This window comes from Sarcophilus harrisii, chromosome 3, assembly GCF_902635505.1.
Source record: "Sarcophilus harrisii chromosome 3, mSarHar1.11, whole genome shotgun sequence".
NCBI classification, from domain to species: domain Eukaryota; kingdom Metazoa; phylum Chordata; class Mammalia; order Dasyuromorphia; family Dasyuridae; genus Sarcophilus; species Sarcophilus harrisii.
Genome location: NC_045428.1, coordinates 319,708,331 through 319,726,233, shown reverse-complemented (window position 1 = coordinate 319,726,233; position 17,903 = coordinate 319,708,331). Strand labels below are relative to the sequence as shown.

General features: G+C 39.8%; 2 protein-coding genes across 6 annotated transcripts in view; one reads left to right on the top strand and one right to left on the bottom strand.

Annotated features, from left to right (window-relative positions):
* The window catches only part of LIMS2 (LIM zinc finger domain containing 2), an 85,152-nt gene that overhangs the window by 17,585 nt on the left and 49,664 nt on the right, over nucleotides 1-17,903 (bottom strand). The gene's annotated exons all lie outside the window — the stretch shown is intronic.
* On the top strand, nucleotides 200-17,509 carry GPR17 (G protein-coupled receptor 17). 2 transcript variants are annotated; one of them, XM_031959865.1, is made up of 3 exons: nucleotides 200-1,582; nucleotides 7,210-7,340; nucleotides 15,213-17,509. In XM_031959865.1, exon 3 carries the CDS (start codon nucleotides 15,247-15,249, stop codon nucleotides 16,261-16,263), a length of 1,017 nt encoding a protein of 338 aa, XP_031815725.1. In that variant the 5' UTR covers nucleotides 200-1,582; nucleotides 7,210-7,340; nucleotides 15,213-15,246; the 3' UTR covers nucleotides 16,264-17,509. The 2 variants fall into 2 exon arrangements, with proteins under 2 accessions (XP_031815725.1, XP_023354917.1); XM_023499149.2 differs by lacking the exon at nucleotides 7,210-7,340.

The window sequence follows — 17,903 nt, the reverse complement described above, 5'->3', positions numbered from 1 at the left end:
AAATAGAATTACAAAAAATGTCCAGCAGGGGTCACTAGCAGAAGGGTTAAATAGCTAGTTCCCCGATCTCTTACAAAGAATTTTTCTACCTTCCTGTCTGAGAGCACTTTGTCTATTATTTCTATGTCCATACTCAAACACCTGAACACCCTCAACAAGATAAAAATTGAAAGAAAAACCTCTAAAAGGATAGGGGAGAAATTGTATTTTCATACAGCTAGAAATAATGTTTGTGGTGTTTTCTCGTCTTCCCAACATTCCTGGGGAAAAAGCTTTATTTCCCATATTCTTTGGGGGATGGAGGTGGGTGGAGGGGTTGGGGGAGTTGGTTAAGTTTAGAATAATTTTTTGAGATTTAGTGTCACCAATAGAATAAAGAGGGAAAGAATTTGATTGCACTTGGTTTGGATTTTAAACTATTGTAGACTTAAAAAGAGGAGAATTATTTTATTGATCTTCTGTATGGCCAGATAGGAAAGAGAAAATTTTGGTCAAGGGATTAAGGAAGAAAGAGTGGATTATAAAATCATTGTCACACACACACACACACACACACACACACATACATACATACATTCAACCATATCTAAAACACATCGCCCACCCTTTCCACTCTCACTAGACGTAAAAGAGATGATAGAGAAAGTCCTGGTGCTCACTTCATGGGTCACCCCTATTTTTATAAAATGGGGAGTCCCAGACTGAGCCGAAGTTTCTCTAAGGGATAGACAGCACCCTATTATTAGGAGGTATGCAGCTGTGTTCATCTCCAGATAAAGGCATCAATTTTATTCAACTATGCTTAATGGAGGCTAATTATACAGGGCAGGACACAAGGACCCTACAGCAACTGTCCTGAAAGAGTCTCCTCTCATTTGGCCAAACAAGGGCCCTTCAGCTTTTCCCACTGGCTGACTATTATCACCCCCTCCCCATTCACAAACTCTCTTGCTGCCCCATAGACCCCCCTCTATCGCCTGCCAAGTGCAGTCTTAGAAGCACAGACTCGTTGCCATGGTAGCCAGCCCCTTTGCCCCCCATTCCCACTATTATGGAATTATCCTATTCTGAAGCGTCCTGTTGTGTCTATTAATACCAGCCAGATTCACCCCTCCAGCCCCAGCCCTTAGTCTTTCTACCTCTGCTACAATAATCTCAGACTCAAGAAAATCCAAGATTCAGGGTTCAGAAAGGGTTTGGCTCTGGGGGCGTGAGGGGGAGGCGGGGAACACAGTGGAATATTCATAAATATTAGAAAAGCAGGAGGAGTTCCCCTACTTGACAAGGGGTTCTATAGGGATGAAGCCTGTCTTTCATAGAGGGGAATGGGCCCCCTCTCTTCCCTCTCACACTCCCTCCCTCCCTGCAGCGTGAAGGAGCTGCTAATACCCAGTCCGGGCTAACTGCCTTCTTTATATAGGAGGGCTCCCTCCTCCAACCCTCACTGAGCCTACAGCTGACCCTTCTGCTGCAGTTCCCTAAGGACCCTCCGGCTGACTCCAGCCACTTTGCTCTTCGCATCTGAGAAACACACTGGACCTCATTCCTGAGCCTTTTTCTTCTTCCTTGGCAACTGTGAGAGGTAAGGGGACTAATGAGAGAGGGAAAACCCTACCCCCCAGTGCAAAGAAATGAGACCTATTAAAGCTTGAAGAAAAAAAAGCAAAGCTGTAAGGAAATGATAGACTGCTGGTGATGTAACAAACTAATATTCTAAGCAAAACAAAATGTAAGCTGGTGTGGAAAATCCACTTTAGTGTGATCTCTTCTTTCCATCATAAGTCCTTTATATAGTTTAATTTTTGGCTTTCTGAGTCTCAGCCTGACTTAACCTAACTATTTCTTATAGTACTGGTTCTTGGCCAGACTTTTAATTAACAGGCTACCTCATCTCTGGATCTGACTTTATTTATCCCCTGGGTTGGCAGCAAGCCTAGATGCATTCCACAGATCGAGAGCAACATCTGTGAATCTGTGCAGATTTTTCACCCTTACACATATCCTTGCTTTAAAATCCAAGAATGAGGTGTTTAGGAAAACGTTCATCTAAAAAAAAAAAGAAAAGAAAAGATGAAAAAGAAAAAAGCTTTCCCCAACCCAGGGATCACTCAAGAGCAAAATCTCTGAAGTGTGGAAATCTGAGTTCAGTTAGTGTTCCTAATCTGATTTTACATTATTCAAAGTCCCTTGTTACAGTCCAACTTCTCGTGATTGCTGGTGGCCTTGGAAGGCAACAACTCCTTCAAGAGCCAATTCTTTCATTGCAAAGCCCACCCAAGCAGACTATGCATTTACACAAATGCTTTAGAAGGCAAAAATATGTCTTAAACGTAGACTCTCTTTTCTGCCTGAGTAATGCCGTGACAACCACAAGGTGGCTGTCAGGTTCAATCAGTTTCTCCTGTGACCTTCTTTAGATTTTGATCAAATAAAACCATTGCCTTTTGGGATCAAAGTGGACAGCTATCCAAGCTCTAGGATTGGACCTCAGCTCTAATTCCAAACCCTAATTCTTTATTTATCAGTTTTCTGATCTAAGAATGAGATTCCTTATATTTACTTATTCTTGGAATATAATTGACTACCTGAGAAATTCACTCTTTTATTGTTCCTGATTTTCAGGCCATTTGAAATTGGGAAGGAAGCCAGGACAAGGAGCTAGAACACTCTATAGCCAGGGTCCAATCCCTCCTTTGCTGCTTTCCTGAATCTATCCCAGTCAGGCAGAGGAATAGACCAGATGACCTCTCAAGGCCTTTCACAAGCTATGTAACCTTGGCAAGAATTTGAGCAAATTAACCTCTCCATGTCCCAGCTTTCCAGTCTTTGGAGCAGGAATTGTATGCCCAATTTCCAGGTTAACATAAATGCTTGATAGGAACAAATTCTCATGCTGTTCTTTGGTCACCTCATATAAAAGGTTCAGACCTAACCATTTATTTGACAGTTGACAGTTTTAGACTGTTATCTTTTCAAGTATATTTTATCTACTAGCCACCATCCTTCTACAAAAGTTCTACTCCTAATATCTTAGCATGGTGAGGAGGTGACTCTATGTTCTGTAGTCCATCATCAGTAAAATGCCAACTTTGACCAGTGTCAGAATTGCTTCCAGCATGGGCTGGTATGTCTGCCACCTTTGGGTTAGTCTAGCTAGGTCCAGAAAGGCTCACTGTCAGAAAAGTGACTACCAGATAGCTTTGTCCATTCTTTTCCCTCCTCTCTCCCTTTCTTCCTTCCTCTTTCTCATCCTTTTTTTTCTTTCTTCCTTTCCTTTCTTCCTTCCTTTCTCCTTTCATTCTTCCTCCCTTTTTTCTTTTTTCTTCCTTCTTTCCTTCCTCCCTTCCTTTTTTCCTTCCTTCCTTTTACTATAACAACTCATAATGGCTTTTTACAAAAGCATCAGTAGAAAAGAGCACCAATATATACTTGATGTGAATCTTTGACATATACCCCTTCCCTTTTTTTAGTTTTATGAAGAAATTGGAATTGATACATTTTGTTTTTACATCACTTATATTCCCAAATTCATCCTTTCCTGTTCCTCCTCTCAGAGAACCTTCCCTAGAGAAAAAGAATAAAAAGAGAGGGGAAAAAATGACAAAACTAATCAATATTATATCTAAAAAAATCTGATATTATTGTTATAAAACCTTAGTTTTTCCACTGCAAAAAAGGGAGAGAGGAATTTTCTCATAACTGCCACCTAGATTATAAGCATTTTTAGGACTGGGACTGTCTTATAACACTCTCATTACCGATTACAGAGTTATGGCATAGTGGATACAGCTTTGGACATAGAGATCTGAGTTCAAATCTTATCTCAGAAAATGTATTAGCAGAGGGACTCTGAGCAAATCATTTAAACTGTCTAATTTATTTTTAACTTATTTATAATAAGAATAATAATAGCATCTACCTCCCAGGATTGTTGTGAGAAATGTATAAAGGCACTTTACAAACTTTAAAACACTATATAAGTGTTAAGTAGTAGTAGTAGTAGTAGTAGTAGTAGTAGTAAAAATTAATGTGAGCATTAAATAATATATGATCTGTGGAATGATTTACTCTTAGGACAATGTGATAGAGTGGATAGAGGGCTGATCTCAATGTCAGTATATTAGTTAAGTCACTTAATTTTTCATTGTTCCAGGTAATACTCTAAGACTATAAATTAAAGAGTAGTTATAGATTAGAGGGAATTTCCTGGGCATTTCTAAAAACCAATTTAAAAAACAAACTATAACTAATTGACTCTAGAGATGAGGAATATTAGAAAGCTTTTATTAAACTAGAGTTCAAAGAAGAATAATTAGTAACCAATTAATACATTTGGAAGGGGGGGATTGAGATGGAGAATGATAATCCTGAATTACATTTTTACTTTTTATTTAGAATCAGAAGCATGGCCTCTAGGCAATTCCCTGTTCAATCTCTATTCATTTTTACTATCTTTCTTTCAGATCATAGTACTGTCACATACATAGCTGTCTCCAGAACATTTGTGCTCCTAAGATCACCAATTCTGACACTGGGATCCTTTAAGGAAAAGTTCTTCCCTAATATCAACAAAGTCTTCTGGTATCTGCCAGTTGATTGTGTGGCCTTAGGCAAAATAGCAAATTTCTGTAAGCCTCAATCGTCCCATCAAACAAACAAAAAAATAAAATAATTTGATAGGTCTTTGAACTGTACTATTAGTGAGTAGTAGGGCCTAATTTTGAACTCAGGTTCTGATTGCATATTCAAAGATCTCTCTCCAGATAATGTCTAAGGTGCTTTTGAATAGCAGCATTCTATAATTCCATGTCTGGATATAAAAAAAAGTGCAAAGAAGAGGCAAGTCCTCTGTGGTGAGACAGAAGAATTTTTATTTCCTCAAAGCTATTAATACTCTCTGTGGAACATTTTACAACACAGCACAAGTTAAGGTCTGTCCTTGGGCAAAACTGAAGCCAGATGGGTAGTTTTGCTCCTAGTACCTTCTTCCATATCTTTTTCAGAGCTGCCTAAATCCTGAATCCCCATGGAGGGAAGGAGGCAGGGGAATGGAATTTTACCCTTTTAAAGGCCGTCTATTCGAAAAAGATTCCTCCCTATTTACCTTTCTATCAATATTTGATAGGTTCAGTGGCCTAATCTCAAAGCCACATCATTAAATTAAATCATACTAAATCCTAAATGACTTTATGAATAAATTAATGGGGGGAGTGGAGGAAAGAGTTAAAATGTAGCCAGAAATTAAATTTTTATGCCCATACCAATCCAAAGAAATAAATATGTAAAGATAAATTTCAAGTATCCTGGCAGGCTAATAAGTGGAGGAGGCAGATATCTGGGACTTTTTAGTACCTATAAAGTCACAGCAAGAAGGCACCTGCTTGTTCCCAATTCATATAAGTTTGCATTTGTTCTATTGATTAGCTACATAAGTACCTTAGGTCATTTTCCCTCTATCACACAGTATTCTCTGTCTCTGTCTGTCTCTATCTCTCTGTCTCTCCCTGTGTGTGTGTAAATAAATAGATATCTGTCTTCTCTCTCTCTCCTTCCCTCCCTCCATCCCTTATCCCTCCCTCTCTCTCTCTCTCTCTCTCTCTCTCTCTCTCTCTCTCTGCCCTATGAGGATGGGCTCAAGGAATAGACTAAAGGAAAGTACTATTAAGAAGGTCTATTCGCCAGTAAAGCATCATAACCCATATCAAAGATCAATCGCTTTCCTCTCAGCCCAGGCCTTTGGATTATCTATATCTCTGCTCACCCCGTTATGATCTATAGGATTTTATTGGGAACATAAATGTTAAAAATAAAATCAGAGATGTGTAAGGCCACAATTAAAAATGCAAAAGTCCAGCTCATTTAACCTTTCACATATTCACACCCAAGGCCTTTTTTCTCTATAGTGAAGGAAATAAGAAATAGAGCAGAAGGCCGATATATGGAATATGACGTCCCCCCAAAGGGGAGTCAGAAAACTGAGCAATGTCTCAGAGCATGCCTAGAGAGCAGTAAAAATCACAAGCATATAAAAGGAGAAAAAGCTACTCTCTCATCAGAGAGCTAATAGGGGTCAGTAGCTGGACTACTTCAGGTCAGTACAGTGGTTTAAAAGCAGAGAGTGAGGCTGTTCCCAGCCTCTTTTTCTGTTTTCCAGCTTACTAAAAAGCTTGATTTTTGAGTGACTAGTAGGAAGGAAGCAGTGGGAGTACAGTAAGTGGTGTGGGGGTGAGTTTGGAATCTAATCCTCTTTCCATATTCTGTTTATTTTGCTTCTTTAAAGTACCAAAGTCAAAATTCGGGAATGAGTCATTCAGTAAAGGAAGTGTGAGGTTTAGTCTTTCCAGTGGCATCTCTCTGAGTCACTCTTGTCTAGAACTCAGCCCAAAGAGAAGTGATCTGTAAGGGAACCTTAGCTCCTTTTTTCAGGAAGGTGAGGGGTCTTAAGACAGCGGTCTTAGTAACTCTGGTTTTAGGTGTGGATCCTTGGAATAGAAAGCAAGGGTGAGAACTTATTGCAGGCAGTCAAGCAGACTATGGGGGATGACCGATTGGGGATGTTGGAGGGGAGGGGAAAGGAGCTGGCTCTTGACTAGGCAGAAATTTGGAGCAAATGACCTCCATGATTTTTTCCAACTTCAAGGCCCCCTACAAAGCATGGAGATTATTTAGTCCAGTCTCATTTTGCAGATGAAGAAATTAAGATTGAGGAAGGGTAAGTCATTTCCCTATGGCTCTTCTGGAGCATGGCCAAGAGTAGAGCTGAGGTCCCCTTCTTCCCAAAGAATACATCATGTTAATTTGATAGGGAATTTTGACAGCTGTTGCCTCAAACTCTCAGCCCATTAGCCAAAAGGCTGGCTAGCTATGACTTGTAGAATGGATAAGGAAGGAACAGGTGATAATTTCTCATTGGATCGTAGTATGATACATAAACTCTTAATGTTGAAAAAGATGTTGTCAATTCCTGGTTGATATGGCCCCTAGACAGGCTGGTTCTTAATGGCTAGAAAGGCAATAGTCTTTAAAAAAAAAAAACCTACAGGACAATCTACTTTGTTGAGTTGGGCATATTGTTAAAGCTATGGCATATCCCCAATGTGAGTTAGTAGCATTTATTAAGTGCCTACCATGTGCCAGGCATTGTGTTAAGTGCTATGTAAAGCATTGTCTACATGTCAGCTGTTGTTTTTGTTATTTCTGTCATTACAGCTGTGCTACAAGAGCCAATGCATGCTCCGGGATGTCCCTAGCCTGAGATCACTGGTCATCACCCCATGTTACTGTCGGGTAGGAAACTGGGGGAAGGGCAGATCTTGCTGTCGACACACAAATACAAAAAGGTGATCCCATATGTCCTCTGTTAAAACGATTCTATGTGCTTTCTGTTTTATCTAAACAGACAATAGGTGGCCAGGCTGTTTCTCTTGCCTCTCAGCATCCTTCCTACTTGTCCCCAATGCTTGTGTGTGCTATTTTTGTTCCCCTGGAGTCCCATATTCTTTCTTCTCTTGATAGTTTCTCTTCCTTTATCTGGATTTATTCCCTGCTGAGTTTGTAACCTTCTCAGGAGTCAGGAAAATTTTCACTGAGTCAGAAGGGGCAGGAATTGGCCAGCAAAGAACCTAAATAAAAATCAAAATGATAAACTATAGAGCATTGGTGCTTTGTTCAAAGTGCCTGCTACTCCTTGGCATCAGATGTATTTATAAAAATAAGTTGTCTATAAAAATGTTTCAGGTTCTTCTCAAGTCTTGCAAATATCAGTCACTTGTACATGTCTCTCCTGAGCAAAGATCACTTTCTAATTGATATTAATGGTCCCATTAATTGTCCCTATCTCATTTCCCTACTAGCTCCTCAAAGACAGAGAACTCCACCCCATCAGCACCCAGCATAGAGCCCTGCACACAGCAGATGCTCAATAAAAGGGTCCTAAACTGAACATCCTTTTATGCTGTCTTTCTGTACCCTCATAATCACAGTTCTACTCAGAGTTATATTTCTAAACATTACCATAAACTACAGTAATGTGTTTTTAATGGAAAGCCAGCTGTCCACATGAACATGAGCGATTATTGATGGGATCAAGGACTGTTCCTTTAGGAATATTCATACTGAATTAATGAAACATATGGCAGACCTTCAAAGTGAACCTTTGGTCTCGTTGACTAATGGAAACTGATAATTGTCAGACCATAAATTTTAAGTGTATTTTTTTGGCTGTAGGAAGTACTGATCTGTACTCTATGCTGCAAAGAATATGAAGATGCAAGTAGTACTGGAATGTTTTCTGAAAATAAGAATGATAATAGACAAATCTTAGATGGATGACAGATAACATGGTTAGATGAATTCTAGGTTGGCCAAATGACCAGGCCTAAGGATTTTTTATAATGAACAGGTACATATTATGAATGGGACCACAGCTCTAGGGAGGTCTCCAGGAGAGTAACTCGGGGAATCTGTTCTTTGTACTGTATTATTCAACATTTTTTTAAATCAGCAGTTTAGATGAAGGTATAAATGCAAGCTTATCAAAAGCACAGATAACATTAAATTGGGGAGGAAGTAGCTAAGCCATTAGATGATAGTTTCAAAAAGGTCTCTACAGGTTAGAATAATGAACTGAATCAGATATGATGAAATTGAATCAGGATAAATGTAAAGTTCTTAAGTTTCAAAAAATTAATTTCACAAGTATAGGATGTGAAGTACAGTTAGACGTTATGAAAAATATCTGAGGGTTTTAGTTTTAAGTTCAATATGTGTTAACAGTGTGACATAGAAGAAGGCTAGTTTCAAAAAGGTCTCTACAGGTTAGAATAATGAACTGAATCAGATATGATGAAATTGAATCAGGATAAATGTAAAGTTCTTAAGTTTCAAAAAATTAATTTCACAAGTATAGGATGTGAAGTACAGTTAGACGTTATGAAAAATATCTGAGGGTTTTAGTTTTAAGTTCAATATGTGTTAACAGTGTGACATAGAAGAAGGCTAACATGACCTTATTCTGTAATAAAAAGACACATCATGTTCATAATTAAGAAAATGGTGGTCCTGCCATACACTACCCTATGTCATATCAGGAATATTGCATTGACTTTTAAGTATCATACTTTAGGAAAAAGGTGATGAGAACTGTGTCTTGTATGAGAATTAGGGCTGGGAGGAAGGGATGCCATAAGTACTATATTCATGTATTTGAGGTTATTTGATGGAAAAGATATTAGTTAATTCTGCTTAGTTCCAGAGGACAAAACTAAGAGCAATACATGGACAATGGAAGATGCAGAGAGATTTCATCCATATATAAGAATAACTTTCTCATCAGAGCTATATCAAAATGAAATATGCTGCCTCAAAAGACAGTGAGTTCCTCCTTATTCAAGCTGAAGCTGAAGGACCCTTTGTAAAAGATGTTATAGAATTTCTTTTCAGGTGTGACTGGATAATCCCTGAGGTCCCTTCTTTTTTGGATACTGTGAATCTTTACAAATACAAAATATTCATTTAAGACAAGAGTTCTTAACCTGATGTCTATAAACTTTATGTATTTTGAGAACTATTTCAGTATGACTGGCTTCCTTTGAAATCCTATGTATTTTATACCTATAAAAATAGGCTTCCCCAGACAGTCAAGGGGATCCTTCACACCAAAAAAGTTAAGGAGACCTGCTCAAGGATCTCCCCCATATTCTCATGTAAAGTTGGCATGGCAGGTATTATCCCCATTTTAACTCAAGCCTCTAGTGACTTGTTCTAGATCCCACAATTAGTGAATGGCCCAGCCAAGACTCAAGTCATTTCTGCTTTGTAGTCCTAGACCTCTTCCCTGACACCATTAGGGCTCTCAGAATGACTTCTGAGACAATGTGTTAAAAAAAAAAAAAAAAAAAAAAAAAAAAGGAAAGAATCTAACTTGGTCATATTCTCTTTGCTGATTCCTTCTATGTCCCAACTGCCATCTCAGTCATTTGGAAGGCACTAAGAGGAAGTTCATTGGAATTAACTGGAATTTTCCCCAAAACAATGGATAGATATCTAATTTACAGCAGGCCTATGCTTTTTGTGACAAATGTCTCTTCAGAGAAGACAAAATGATGGACATTCTTGTCACATTCTTGTGACACCCCCCCCCAAAAAATGAAGGGGGTAAAAGTCTAATCATAGTATATGGCATCATATACTAATTATTTCATATATATATATATATATATATATGATCATAGAAATAGGCACATATGCCATTATTGGAGTTATTTTATGCTTATATATGAGAACTGCTTTATAAGGTTATCTGTAATGTCATCTGTAGGTCTACTGACCTAATTTAGTAACTAAACCCCCATTGGGTGAGGCTCAAGATGGCTCTTCCTTACACTTTTTTGTTTTGTTACATCAGAATTATAGTGAAGTTATTTGGACTCTATAAATGTATACAGTAGGTAGTTAAGTGGAAGAATGGATAAAGCACTGGGTCTAAAGTCAGGAAGATCTCAGTTCAAATCCAGACTCAGATACTTACTAGCTGTTGAGCCTATCTCTTAACTTCTGTTTGCCTCAGTATCCTTATCTAGAAAATGAGAATAACAGCACCTGCCCTTCCCAAGATTGTGGTGAGGATCAGAGAAGATAGCTGTAAAATACTTAGCACTTTATAAATGTCCATCACTTCATAAATGCTTTTGATGATGATGAAGTTCCTTAAATTTTAAGGTCTCTCTCATCTTTACCTCCCAAACACTATCACACTAGATCTTTTTATTCCTATACTAAAAAAGTATTTTGAGAGGATTTTCCTGAAATGTCAGAATTGAAAGGAATCTTTGAAATCATGATGCCAGTCCCCTAATTTTACAGATAAGGAAACAGTGGTTGGGTGGCAGAGTCAGAATTCTAGGTATTCTGACTCTCAGGGTAAGTGTTCTTTTCACTATTTCATGCTGTCTCCTTCTGTAAAAATCAGAATGAGAGTCTACCTTGGGAGTGTTCCACTTCCTCCCCCACAAATGAATCCATGTGCTCAGAAGAATGATTTGTAGCATGCAGCCTATCACCTGCTGCTTTGACAGGAGCCATCAGAATAGAGAGATGTGGGAGAAGCAGAAGGAAATTGCATAGAAGAAATTAGGGCTTTTTTGACAGATTTCATTGTAGTTGACATTCTGGCATGAAGAAAGAATGCTAATGCTGTTACTGGCTCCTTTCTCTTTCTGTAAGTGGGTTTGGAAAGGAGGAGGAAGTGGGTACTTGGGGAAGACCAGAAGAGGATGAGACTTTTTACTTAGGAGTTAATAAATACAAATAGAGCATTATACCTGGTAAGATCTCTGAAATAGTATGAGACCTCCTAAAAGGATGTCACAGATTTATAAGCCTGCTCCATTCTCGTCCACCCCACAGTCCCACTCTGTACAACTCACACTTAGGACAAGTCATTACAGCTAACATCACAGGAATCCGTCTGCAGGCTCTAGTGCCATAGTCTTGATGAGCACTATACATAAACTAAGTCAGGAAGATTTGGGCTCAGTTTTGGCTTCTGATTTTTATTATGTTTCCTTGAGTAAGTCACTTAAGCTCCCCAGAACCCAATTCCCTTATCTTTAAAATGGAGACACCAAAAACCTTTTTAGGTTGTTCTGAGGATCAAGTGAGATAATATTTGTAAAGTACTTAGTAGACACTATAAAAATGCTATATTATTGTTGTTGCTGCTGTTGTTCTCTGTAAAATGAGAGGGTTGGACTTGATGACTTTAAGGATCTTTACAGCTCTAAATTTATAATCCTTTGATTGTGCAGAAGTACCAGATGGATTTGAACAAGTATTCTGAAACATGGGTACTACATGATAGCTGATGCTGCCTGAGTCTTCTCTCTCTCTCTCTCCTCTCTCTTCCCTCCTCTCTACTCTTTCCTCTCTCCTTTCTCCTCTCTCCTCTTTCCTTTCTCTCTCTCTCCTCTCTCCTTTTAACTCTCTCCTCTCTCTCTCTCTCTCTCTCTCTCTCTCTCTCTCTCTGTCTCTTCTCTACCCTATCATGTTCATCTTATTAGCGTCCATGGATTCAGTTATCATCTTTATGGAGACAACTCCAAAATCTACTTATCTAGCCCTCCTCAATCTCTAGACCCACTTCTCCAAATGCCAACTGGACATATCTACCAGAATATTTTGTAACTATTCTCCAGAGTCAATACATACAAAACAAAAATAATCTTTTTCTCCTTCCTTTTTATTTCCTTGCAGTCTCAGTGTAATCCTTAATACTTTTTGTGGTGCAGTACTATCTTCCTGACCCCATTTGGGGTTTTCTTGGCAAGGATACTAGGTTTGCCATTTCCTTTTCCAGCTCATTTTACAGATGAGGAAACTGAGGCAAACAGGGTTAAGTGACTTGCCCAGAGTCACATAGCTAGTAAGTGTCTGAAGCTAGATTTAAACTCGGGAAGATGAGTGTTTCTAATGCCCAAACCAATGCTCTATCCATGAAGCCACTTAGGGGCTCTTCCTTAATATTTTATTTTTGCTTATCTTCCAAATTCAATCAGTTGTCAACTAATTCTCAACACCACCTTTTACATCTAATCCCTTCATTCCATTCACACAGTCATGACCTAATTCAAGCCTGCATCTCTTCTTGTCTAAACATCTGTAACAGCCTCCTAATTTAATCTTTCTACCTATAATCTTTTCCCTCTCCCAACCATCTGACACACAGCGGCTAAATTGACATCTCTAATGCACACGCATATATCTTTCCTATTATAAGTAGGATTGCATGATAGAAATGACAATGATGCTGATGATGATTTTCCTTAAATTTTAAGGTCCTACCATCAACCTCCCAACTCTATTAAACTGGATCTTTCTGTTCCCATAATTAAAAAAAAAAAAACTATTTTGAAAAGATCTTTCCAGAATGTCAGTATTAAAAGGGATACATGAGCCCAATCCTCTAAAAAAATACACAAATGTATACATTCATACATATGTATACCCACATATATATATATACATATATCTCACAGTGCCTGGTACATATTAAGCATTTAATAAATACTAATTGATTTGTTACTGTGGCTTTAAATGAAAGGCATCTTCAGCAAGGTTCTGAAGATTTATATAATTTGCACACAGAGTATGCAGCTCTAAAGGAACTGGTCTTGTACTATTGTGGGACTCCATGAAAAAAAGATATAGCCCTTTTGGGGAGGGAACCCAGTTAGAACTTTTTTTTTTCTTTTTGCCATGATTATCCCAATTCTGACAAGCCAAATCTAAACAGGATCTTTGAATTCAAGACGATCTGGAAAGTTATGTTGTCAGAAAAGGGCTAGTTCCTTTCTCTAGTTTCTCTTTTTATTCTTGGAAGAGTCATGCCAAACAAATGAGGACAATGAGAGCAGCTGTGGGTGTAGTTCTTGTAAATGGATAAACTAATGGTGCAGAAAGTGGCCAGAGGTAGGTGGTTGCAAAAAACAGATAAAGAGCTCTTCTGCATCTCTGCCAACGACTGCTTAGGAGATTCTGTTTGCTCTGGGAGAATGGAAAGACTGCCTGTCATCTGCTTATATCTCTAGTAATGGAGAGCTACTGAAATGCCTTCTGAATAAGGACAAGGGCAGAACATTGTTGTCATTAAACTGTTTGCTGAGAATTATAAAGGTATTGGTATCAATTGAGAGAACATTTTTATGTTCTGATTAGCAGCCACTCTTCTAATAAACTGGAAAAAATGTATGAAAACTTTTTTTTAGTTAATAAAAACAAAAATAACAGTAATTATTGCTGCAATTTATATATTACTTTAACATTTTCCAAATGCTTTAACATATCTCATTTGATTCTCACAATGACCTCATAAAGTAAGTACTAGAGGGCTTTATAATATCAATTTATAGATAGATGAGGAAATTGAAGTTCAGGGAAATTACATGATTTGCCCAGTCACATAGCTGGTGAGTGGGTATGTGTAGGAGGTAATATTCCTGCCAAAGTCTTTCTGACTTTGAGTCCAATACTCTCTCCTCCATGCCAGAAAAGATCCTAAAAAACAATTTTGCTAACAGTAATGTCAGGTTTACCTAACATTAAATAGCATAAACATCCTAATTAGCTATCATTGTTCAGTCATGTCTAATTCTTCATGACTTCATGGATCATAGCACACCAATGAAATTTTATTGGCAAATAAACTGGAGTGGTCTGCCTCTTCTTTCTTCTATGGATTAAGGGAAACAGACATTAAGTGACTTGCTCAATATCACACAGCTAATAAGTATCTGAAGTCACATTTGAACTCGGGTCTTCCTGACTCCAGGCCCAGTACTATATCCACTGAGCCACCTAATTGCCTAGTTAACTATAACAGGCAATAAATTCCCATCTAACAACACCCAGTTTTCTTCCAATAGATCCAAAGGAGTTCTTGTTGACGAGCTCTGGAAAAACCTGGCAGAATCTAGTATATAGTCAGAAAAACACAGAAGCTGGGAAAATTTGTCTTAAGTAGTGTCCTTTAACCTAAATGAATAAAAAGGAAAAAGAAAAGGAGCTCAGACTGTTTGATGGGGCCTTTCTTTCTTTCATCTGCCCAGGGGGTATATAGGCTGGATAGTAAGATATATGAACTTGGCATTCTTGACTCCTGCACCCAGGCTAACCCGTGATTGAGTGGTTGGGTATTTTTAAGGCTGTGAGCCAAACATGGCTTTTCTTTCCACACAAGCTACCCCCCCCCCCAATTCAGTCTAAGCAGAGATCCTAAATGAAGCATTGTATATGAGAATTTCTGTAACAAAAGACTCTTGTGACACCCAAACAAATTTGTCTGGGCATCAATAAGCCTCATTAAGAGGTAATTGCAGCGGTGGAATTGTTTATCTAATTAATGTTCCAGAACTAACAGAGGCAGACTCAAGAATCCTCAGAAATTGTACTAAGCCCATGGGAGGAGGTTTGCCCTCTCTAGGAACCTTTACTTCATAAATCTCAAAAGCTGAACTTGAATCTTGAATTCATTTGTTTCTGTTCATGAATCTTTAGACTACTGGGGATTTCCTGAATCTAATCATGGTTGTCTAAAAGATTAAATTCTGGGACCCATAAACCCTTGGGGTCATCCTAAATCTGGACCCTCACTCGGTCCAAAGAATGCATTTGGCTTTGTCAGCTCGTTTATCATCTGATCCTCTGCTTCTTTTCAGGATTTTTCTTTGGGCTCCTAATTTGAGTTGAAGAATGAAAAGCCTGGTGGTGGGCCCTTCCAATCGCTTCAACAGCTCTCTGGATGCTTTTGAGCAATGTGGCAAAGAAACACCCTTGGAAAATGTTCTTTTTGCCTCCTTCTATCTTCTGGATTTCATCCTGGCCTTTGTTGGCAATACCCTTGCCCTCTGGCTCTTTATCCGGGACCAAAAATCGGGCACCCCAGCCAACGTTTTTCTGATGCATCTTGCTGTGGCCGACTTGTCATTTGTGCTGGTGCTTCCCACCCGACTTGTTTATCATTTTTCTGGAAACCACTGGCCATTTGGGGAAATCCCCTGCCGCCTTACCGGGTTCCTCTTCTACCTCAACATGTACGCCAGCATCTACTTCCTCACATGCATCAGCGTTGACCGCTTCCTCGCCATAGTGCACCCGATCAAGTCCATCAAACTCCGTAGGCCTCTCTACGCCCACCTGACCTGCGCCCTCCTCTGGGGGGTGGTGGCCGTGGCCATGGCCCCGCTGCTGGTCAGCGCGCAGACGGCCGAGGTGAACGGCACAACCGTGTGCCTGCAGCTCTACCGGGAGAAGGCCTCGCGGAACGCGCTCGTGTCCCTGGCCGTGGCGTTCACCTTCCCCTTTGTCACCACCGTCACCTGCTACCTGCTGATCATCCGGAGTCTGCGCAGCGGCCACAGGGTGGAGAAACATCTCAAGGACAAAGCCATCAAGATGATAATCATGGTGCTCATGATCTTCCTGGTGTGCTTCGTGCCGTACCACGTGAACCGCTACATCTATGTGCTGCGGTACGATGGGACCCGGGCCTCCTGCGAGGCCCAGCGCGTCCTGGCCCTTAGCAACCGCATCACATCCTGCCTCACCAGCCTCAATGGAGCCCTGGACCCCGTCATGTATTTTTTTGTGGCTGAGAAGTTTCGTGACGCTTTGTGTAACTTGCTCTGCGGCAAAAGGGCCCTGCCCCTGCCACCAAGCTTTGAGGGGAAAACAAACGAGAGCTCCCTGAGTGCCAAATCTGAACTGTGAGACTGGTGTCCGGACAGAAGATGCTGCCCCTCCGTGTTGGCTAGGTGCGCCTCAGGAGCCAGAGACCTTCCGCTGGAAGGCACCTCTCCATGTGTCAAAGTAGTCGAGTCCGGCTCCTCCTCCCAAACTCAGCCGCCATCCACCTTAGAGAAAGCCGGCTCTAATACGGGCGGACCACCATAACCCAATGGAACACCTCCACAGCGGTTTCACCTGTTGCTCAGATTCTAACAAGCTCTTAGACTTCTGAAAAGCGAGGACTAACACGTGATCAAACAAAGACTCCTTCCCCCTCAGAAGAAAAACTCTCAGCTCTGCTAACTTACTGTTACTAGATACCCTAATGATCTCAGCCTAGATAAAGCCGGGAGGGACATGAAAATTAGAGAATAATGAAAGTCTTTCTCTAAGCTCAAAACCGACACTAAGCTATTGACCTCTTATTATGTTAAAGCAAGAGTGGGGGGAGCTATTCCCCAAGAGCCCAAGAAAAGGATCCGAAAATTGCCCGAGAGAGAGAATTCCTTTAAATGTCTGCTTTGATGTCTGGGGAAATGAAGGTGGAGGAGGGATGTGAGGAGGAGGAGGGAAGAAACGTTGTAGTGTTCACATTATCAGGTTTTTGGCTATAGATATCACTAGCTTAGTTTAGTCAATACAGTATTGTAGACTATACTTGGTGGTTGATTACAATTGGACCATAGAGACCAAGTTAGATTGGTCCCCAAATGATACCTTATGTGTGTAGCCTAAACCAATGGCAGACAGCTTTTAGTTCTGCTCCAGCGATTCCCTGATCTAATTTTTAAAAAGAAGTAGCTCCAAAAATCCATTTTAAGACTTGTTCTGACAATCTCTTTAAAATTTCCCAACATGCATCCTGTACCTCATGTGGGAGCCTGGAGGAGAGTACACGGTGTGGATCATGCATATCTTAAATAGAATGCAAACAGGATTCCATTTGACTTAAGGACATGAAATCCATGGGCTCTATCAGCAAAACCAAGCAACCCTATCCAGCATGCCTTTTTTCTAGCACCCAATGATCTCAAAATGAACCCAAGGGAGTCTATGCACCCTTCTCATTCTGTCCTACCTGTGAAGTTCACCCCATTCCTACTCCTTGCCTCCCATTTGTACAGTGATTTTCCTTTTTTTGTACCTGTATATGTGGATTATAAATATGCATAGTTTCTAAAGTGTAAAGCTGTCATGTTGTCTTAATAAAATTTTTCTCTTCCCTTTACTAGCTATCTTTGCTCTTCTTCTACCCCTTCAATCAATGGACTTCATGGGAATGCTTGGCTTCTTATCTGTTTTCTTCTTAATAATTCTAGCCACCATGTTTTCCCAATCCAAAGTGTAACATTTTCCTAGGGTTATCTTCTTATGCCTAACCCTTAAACCAGTACTCCCATCCCTTTTTTCTTTCTATCACATAATACTTCACTCTCCTTTACAAGCTCCTTGAACCAAAGACACTGGCCTACTGGCTGTTCCACAAACAAGACACTCCACCTGAGTTCCAGGCATTTTCTCCGGCTGCTCCCTTACCTGGAATGCTTTCTCTCCTCTGTTCCAACTACTGATTTCTCTAGTTTCTTTTAAATCCCAATTAAAATCCCATCTCTTTACAGAAA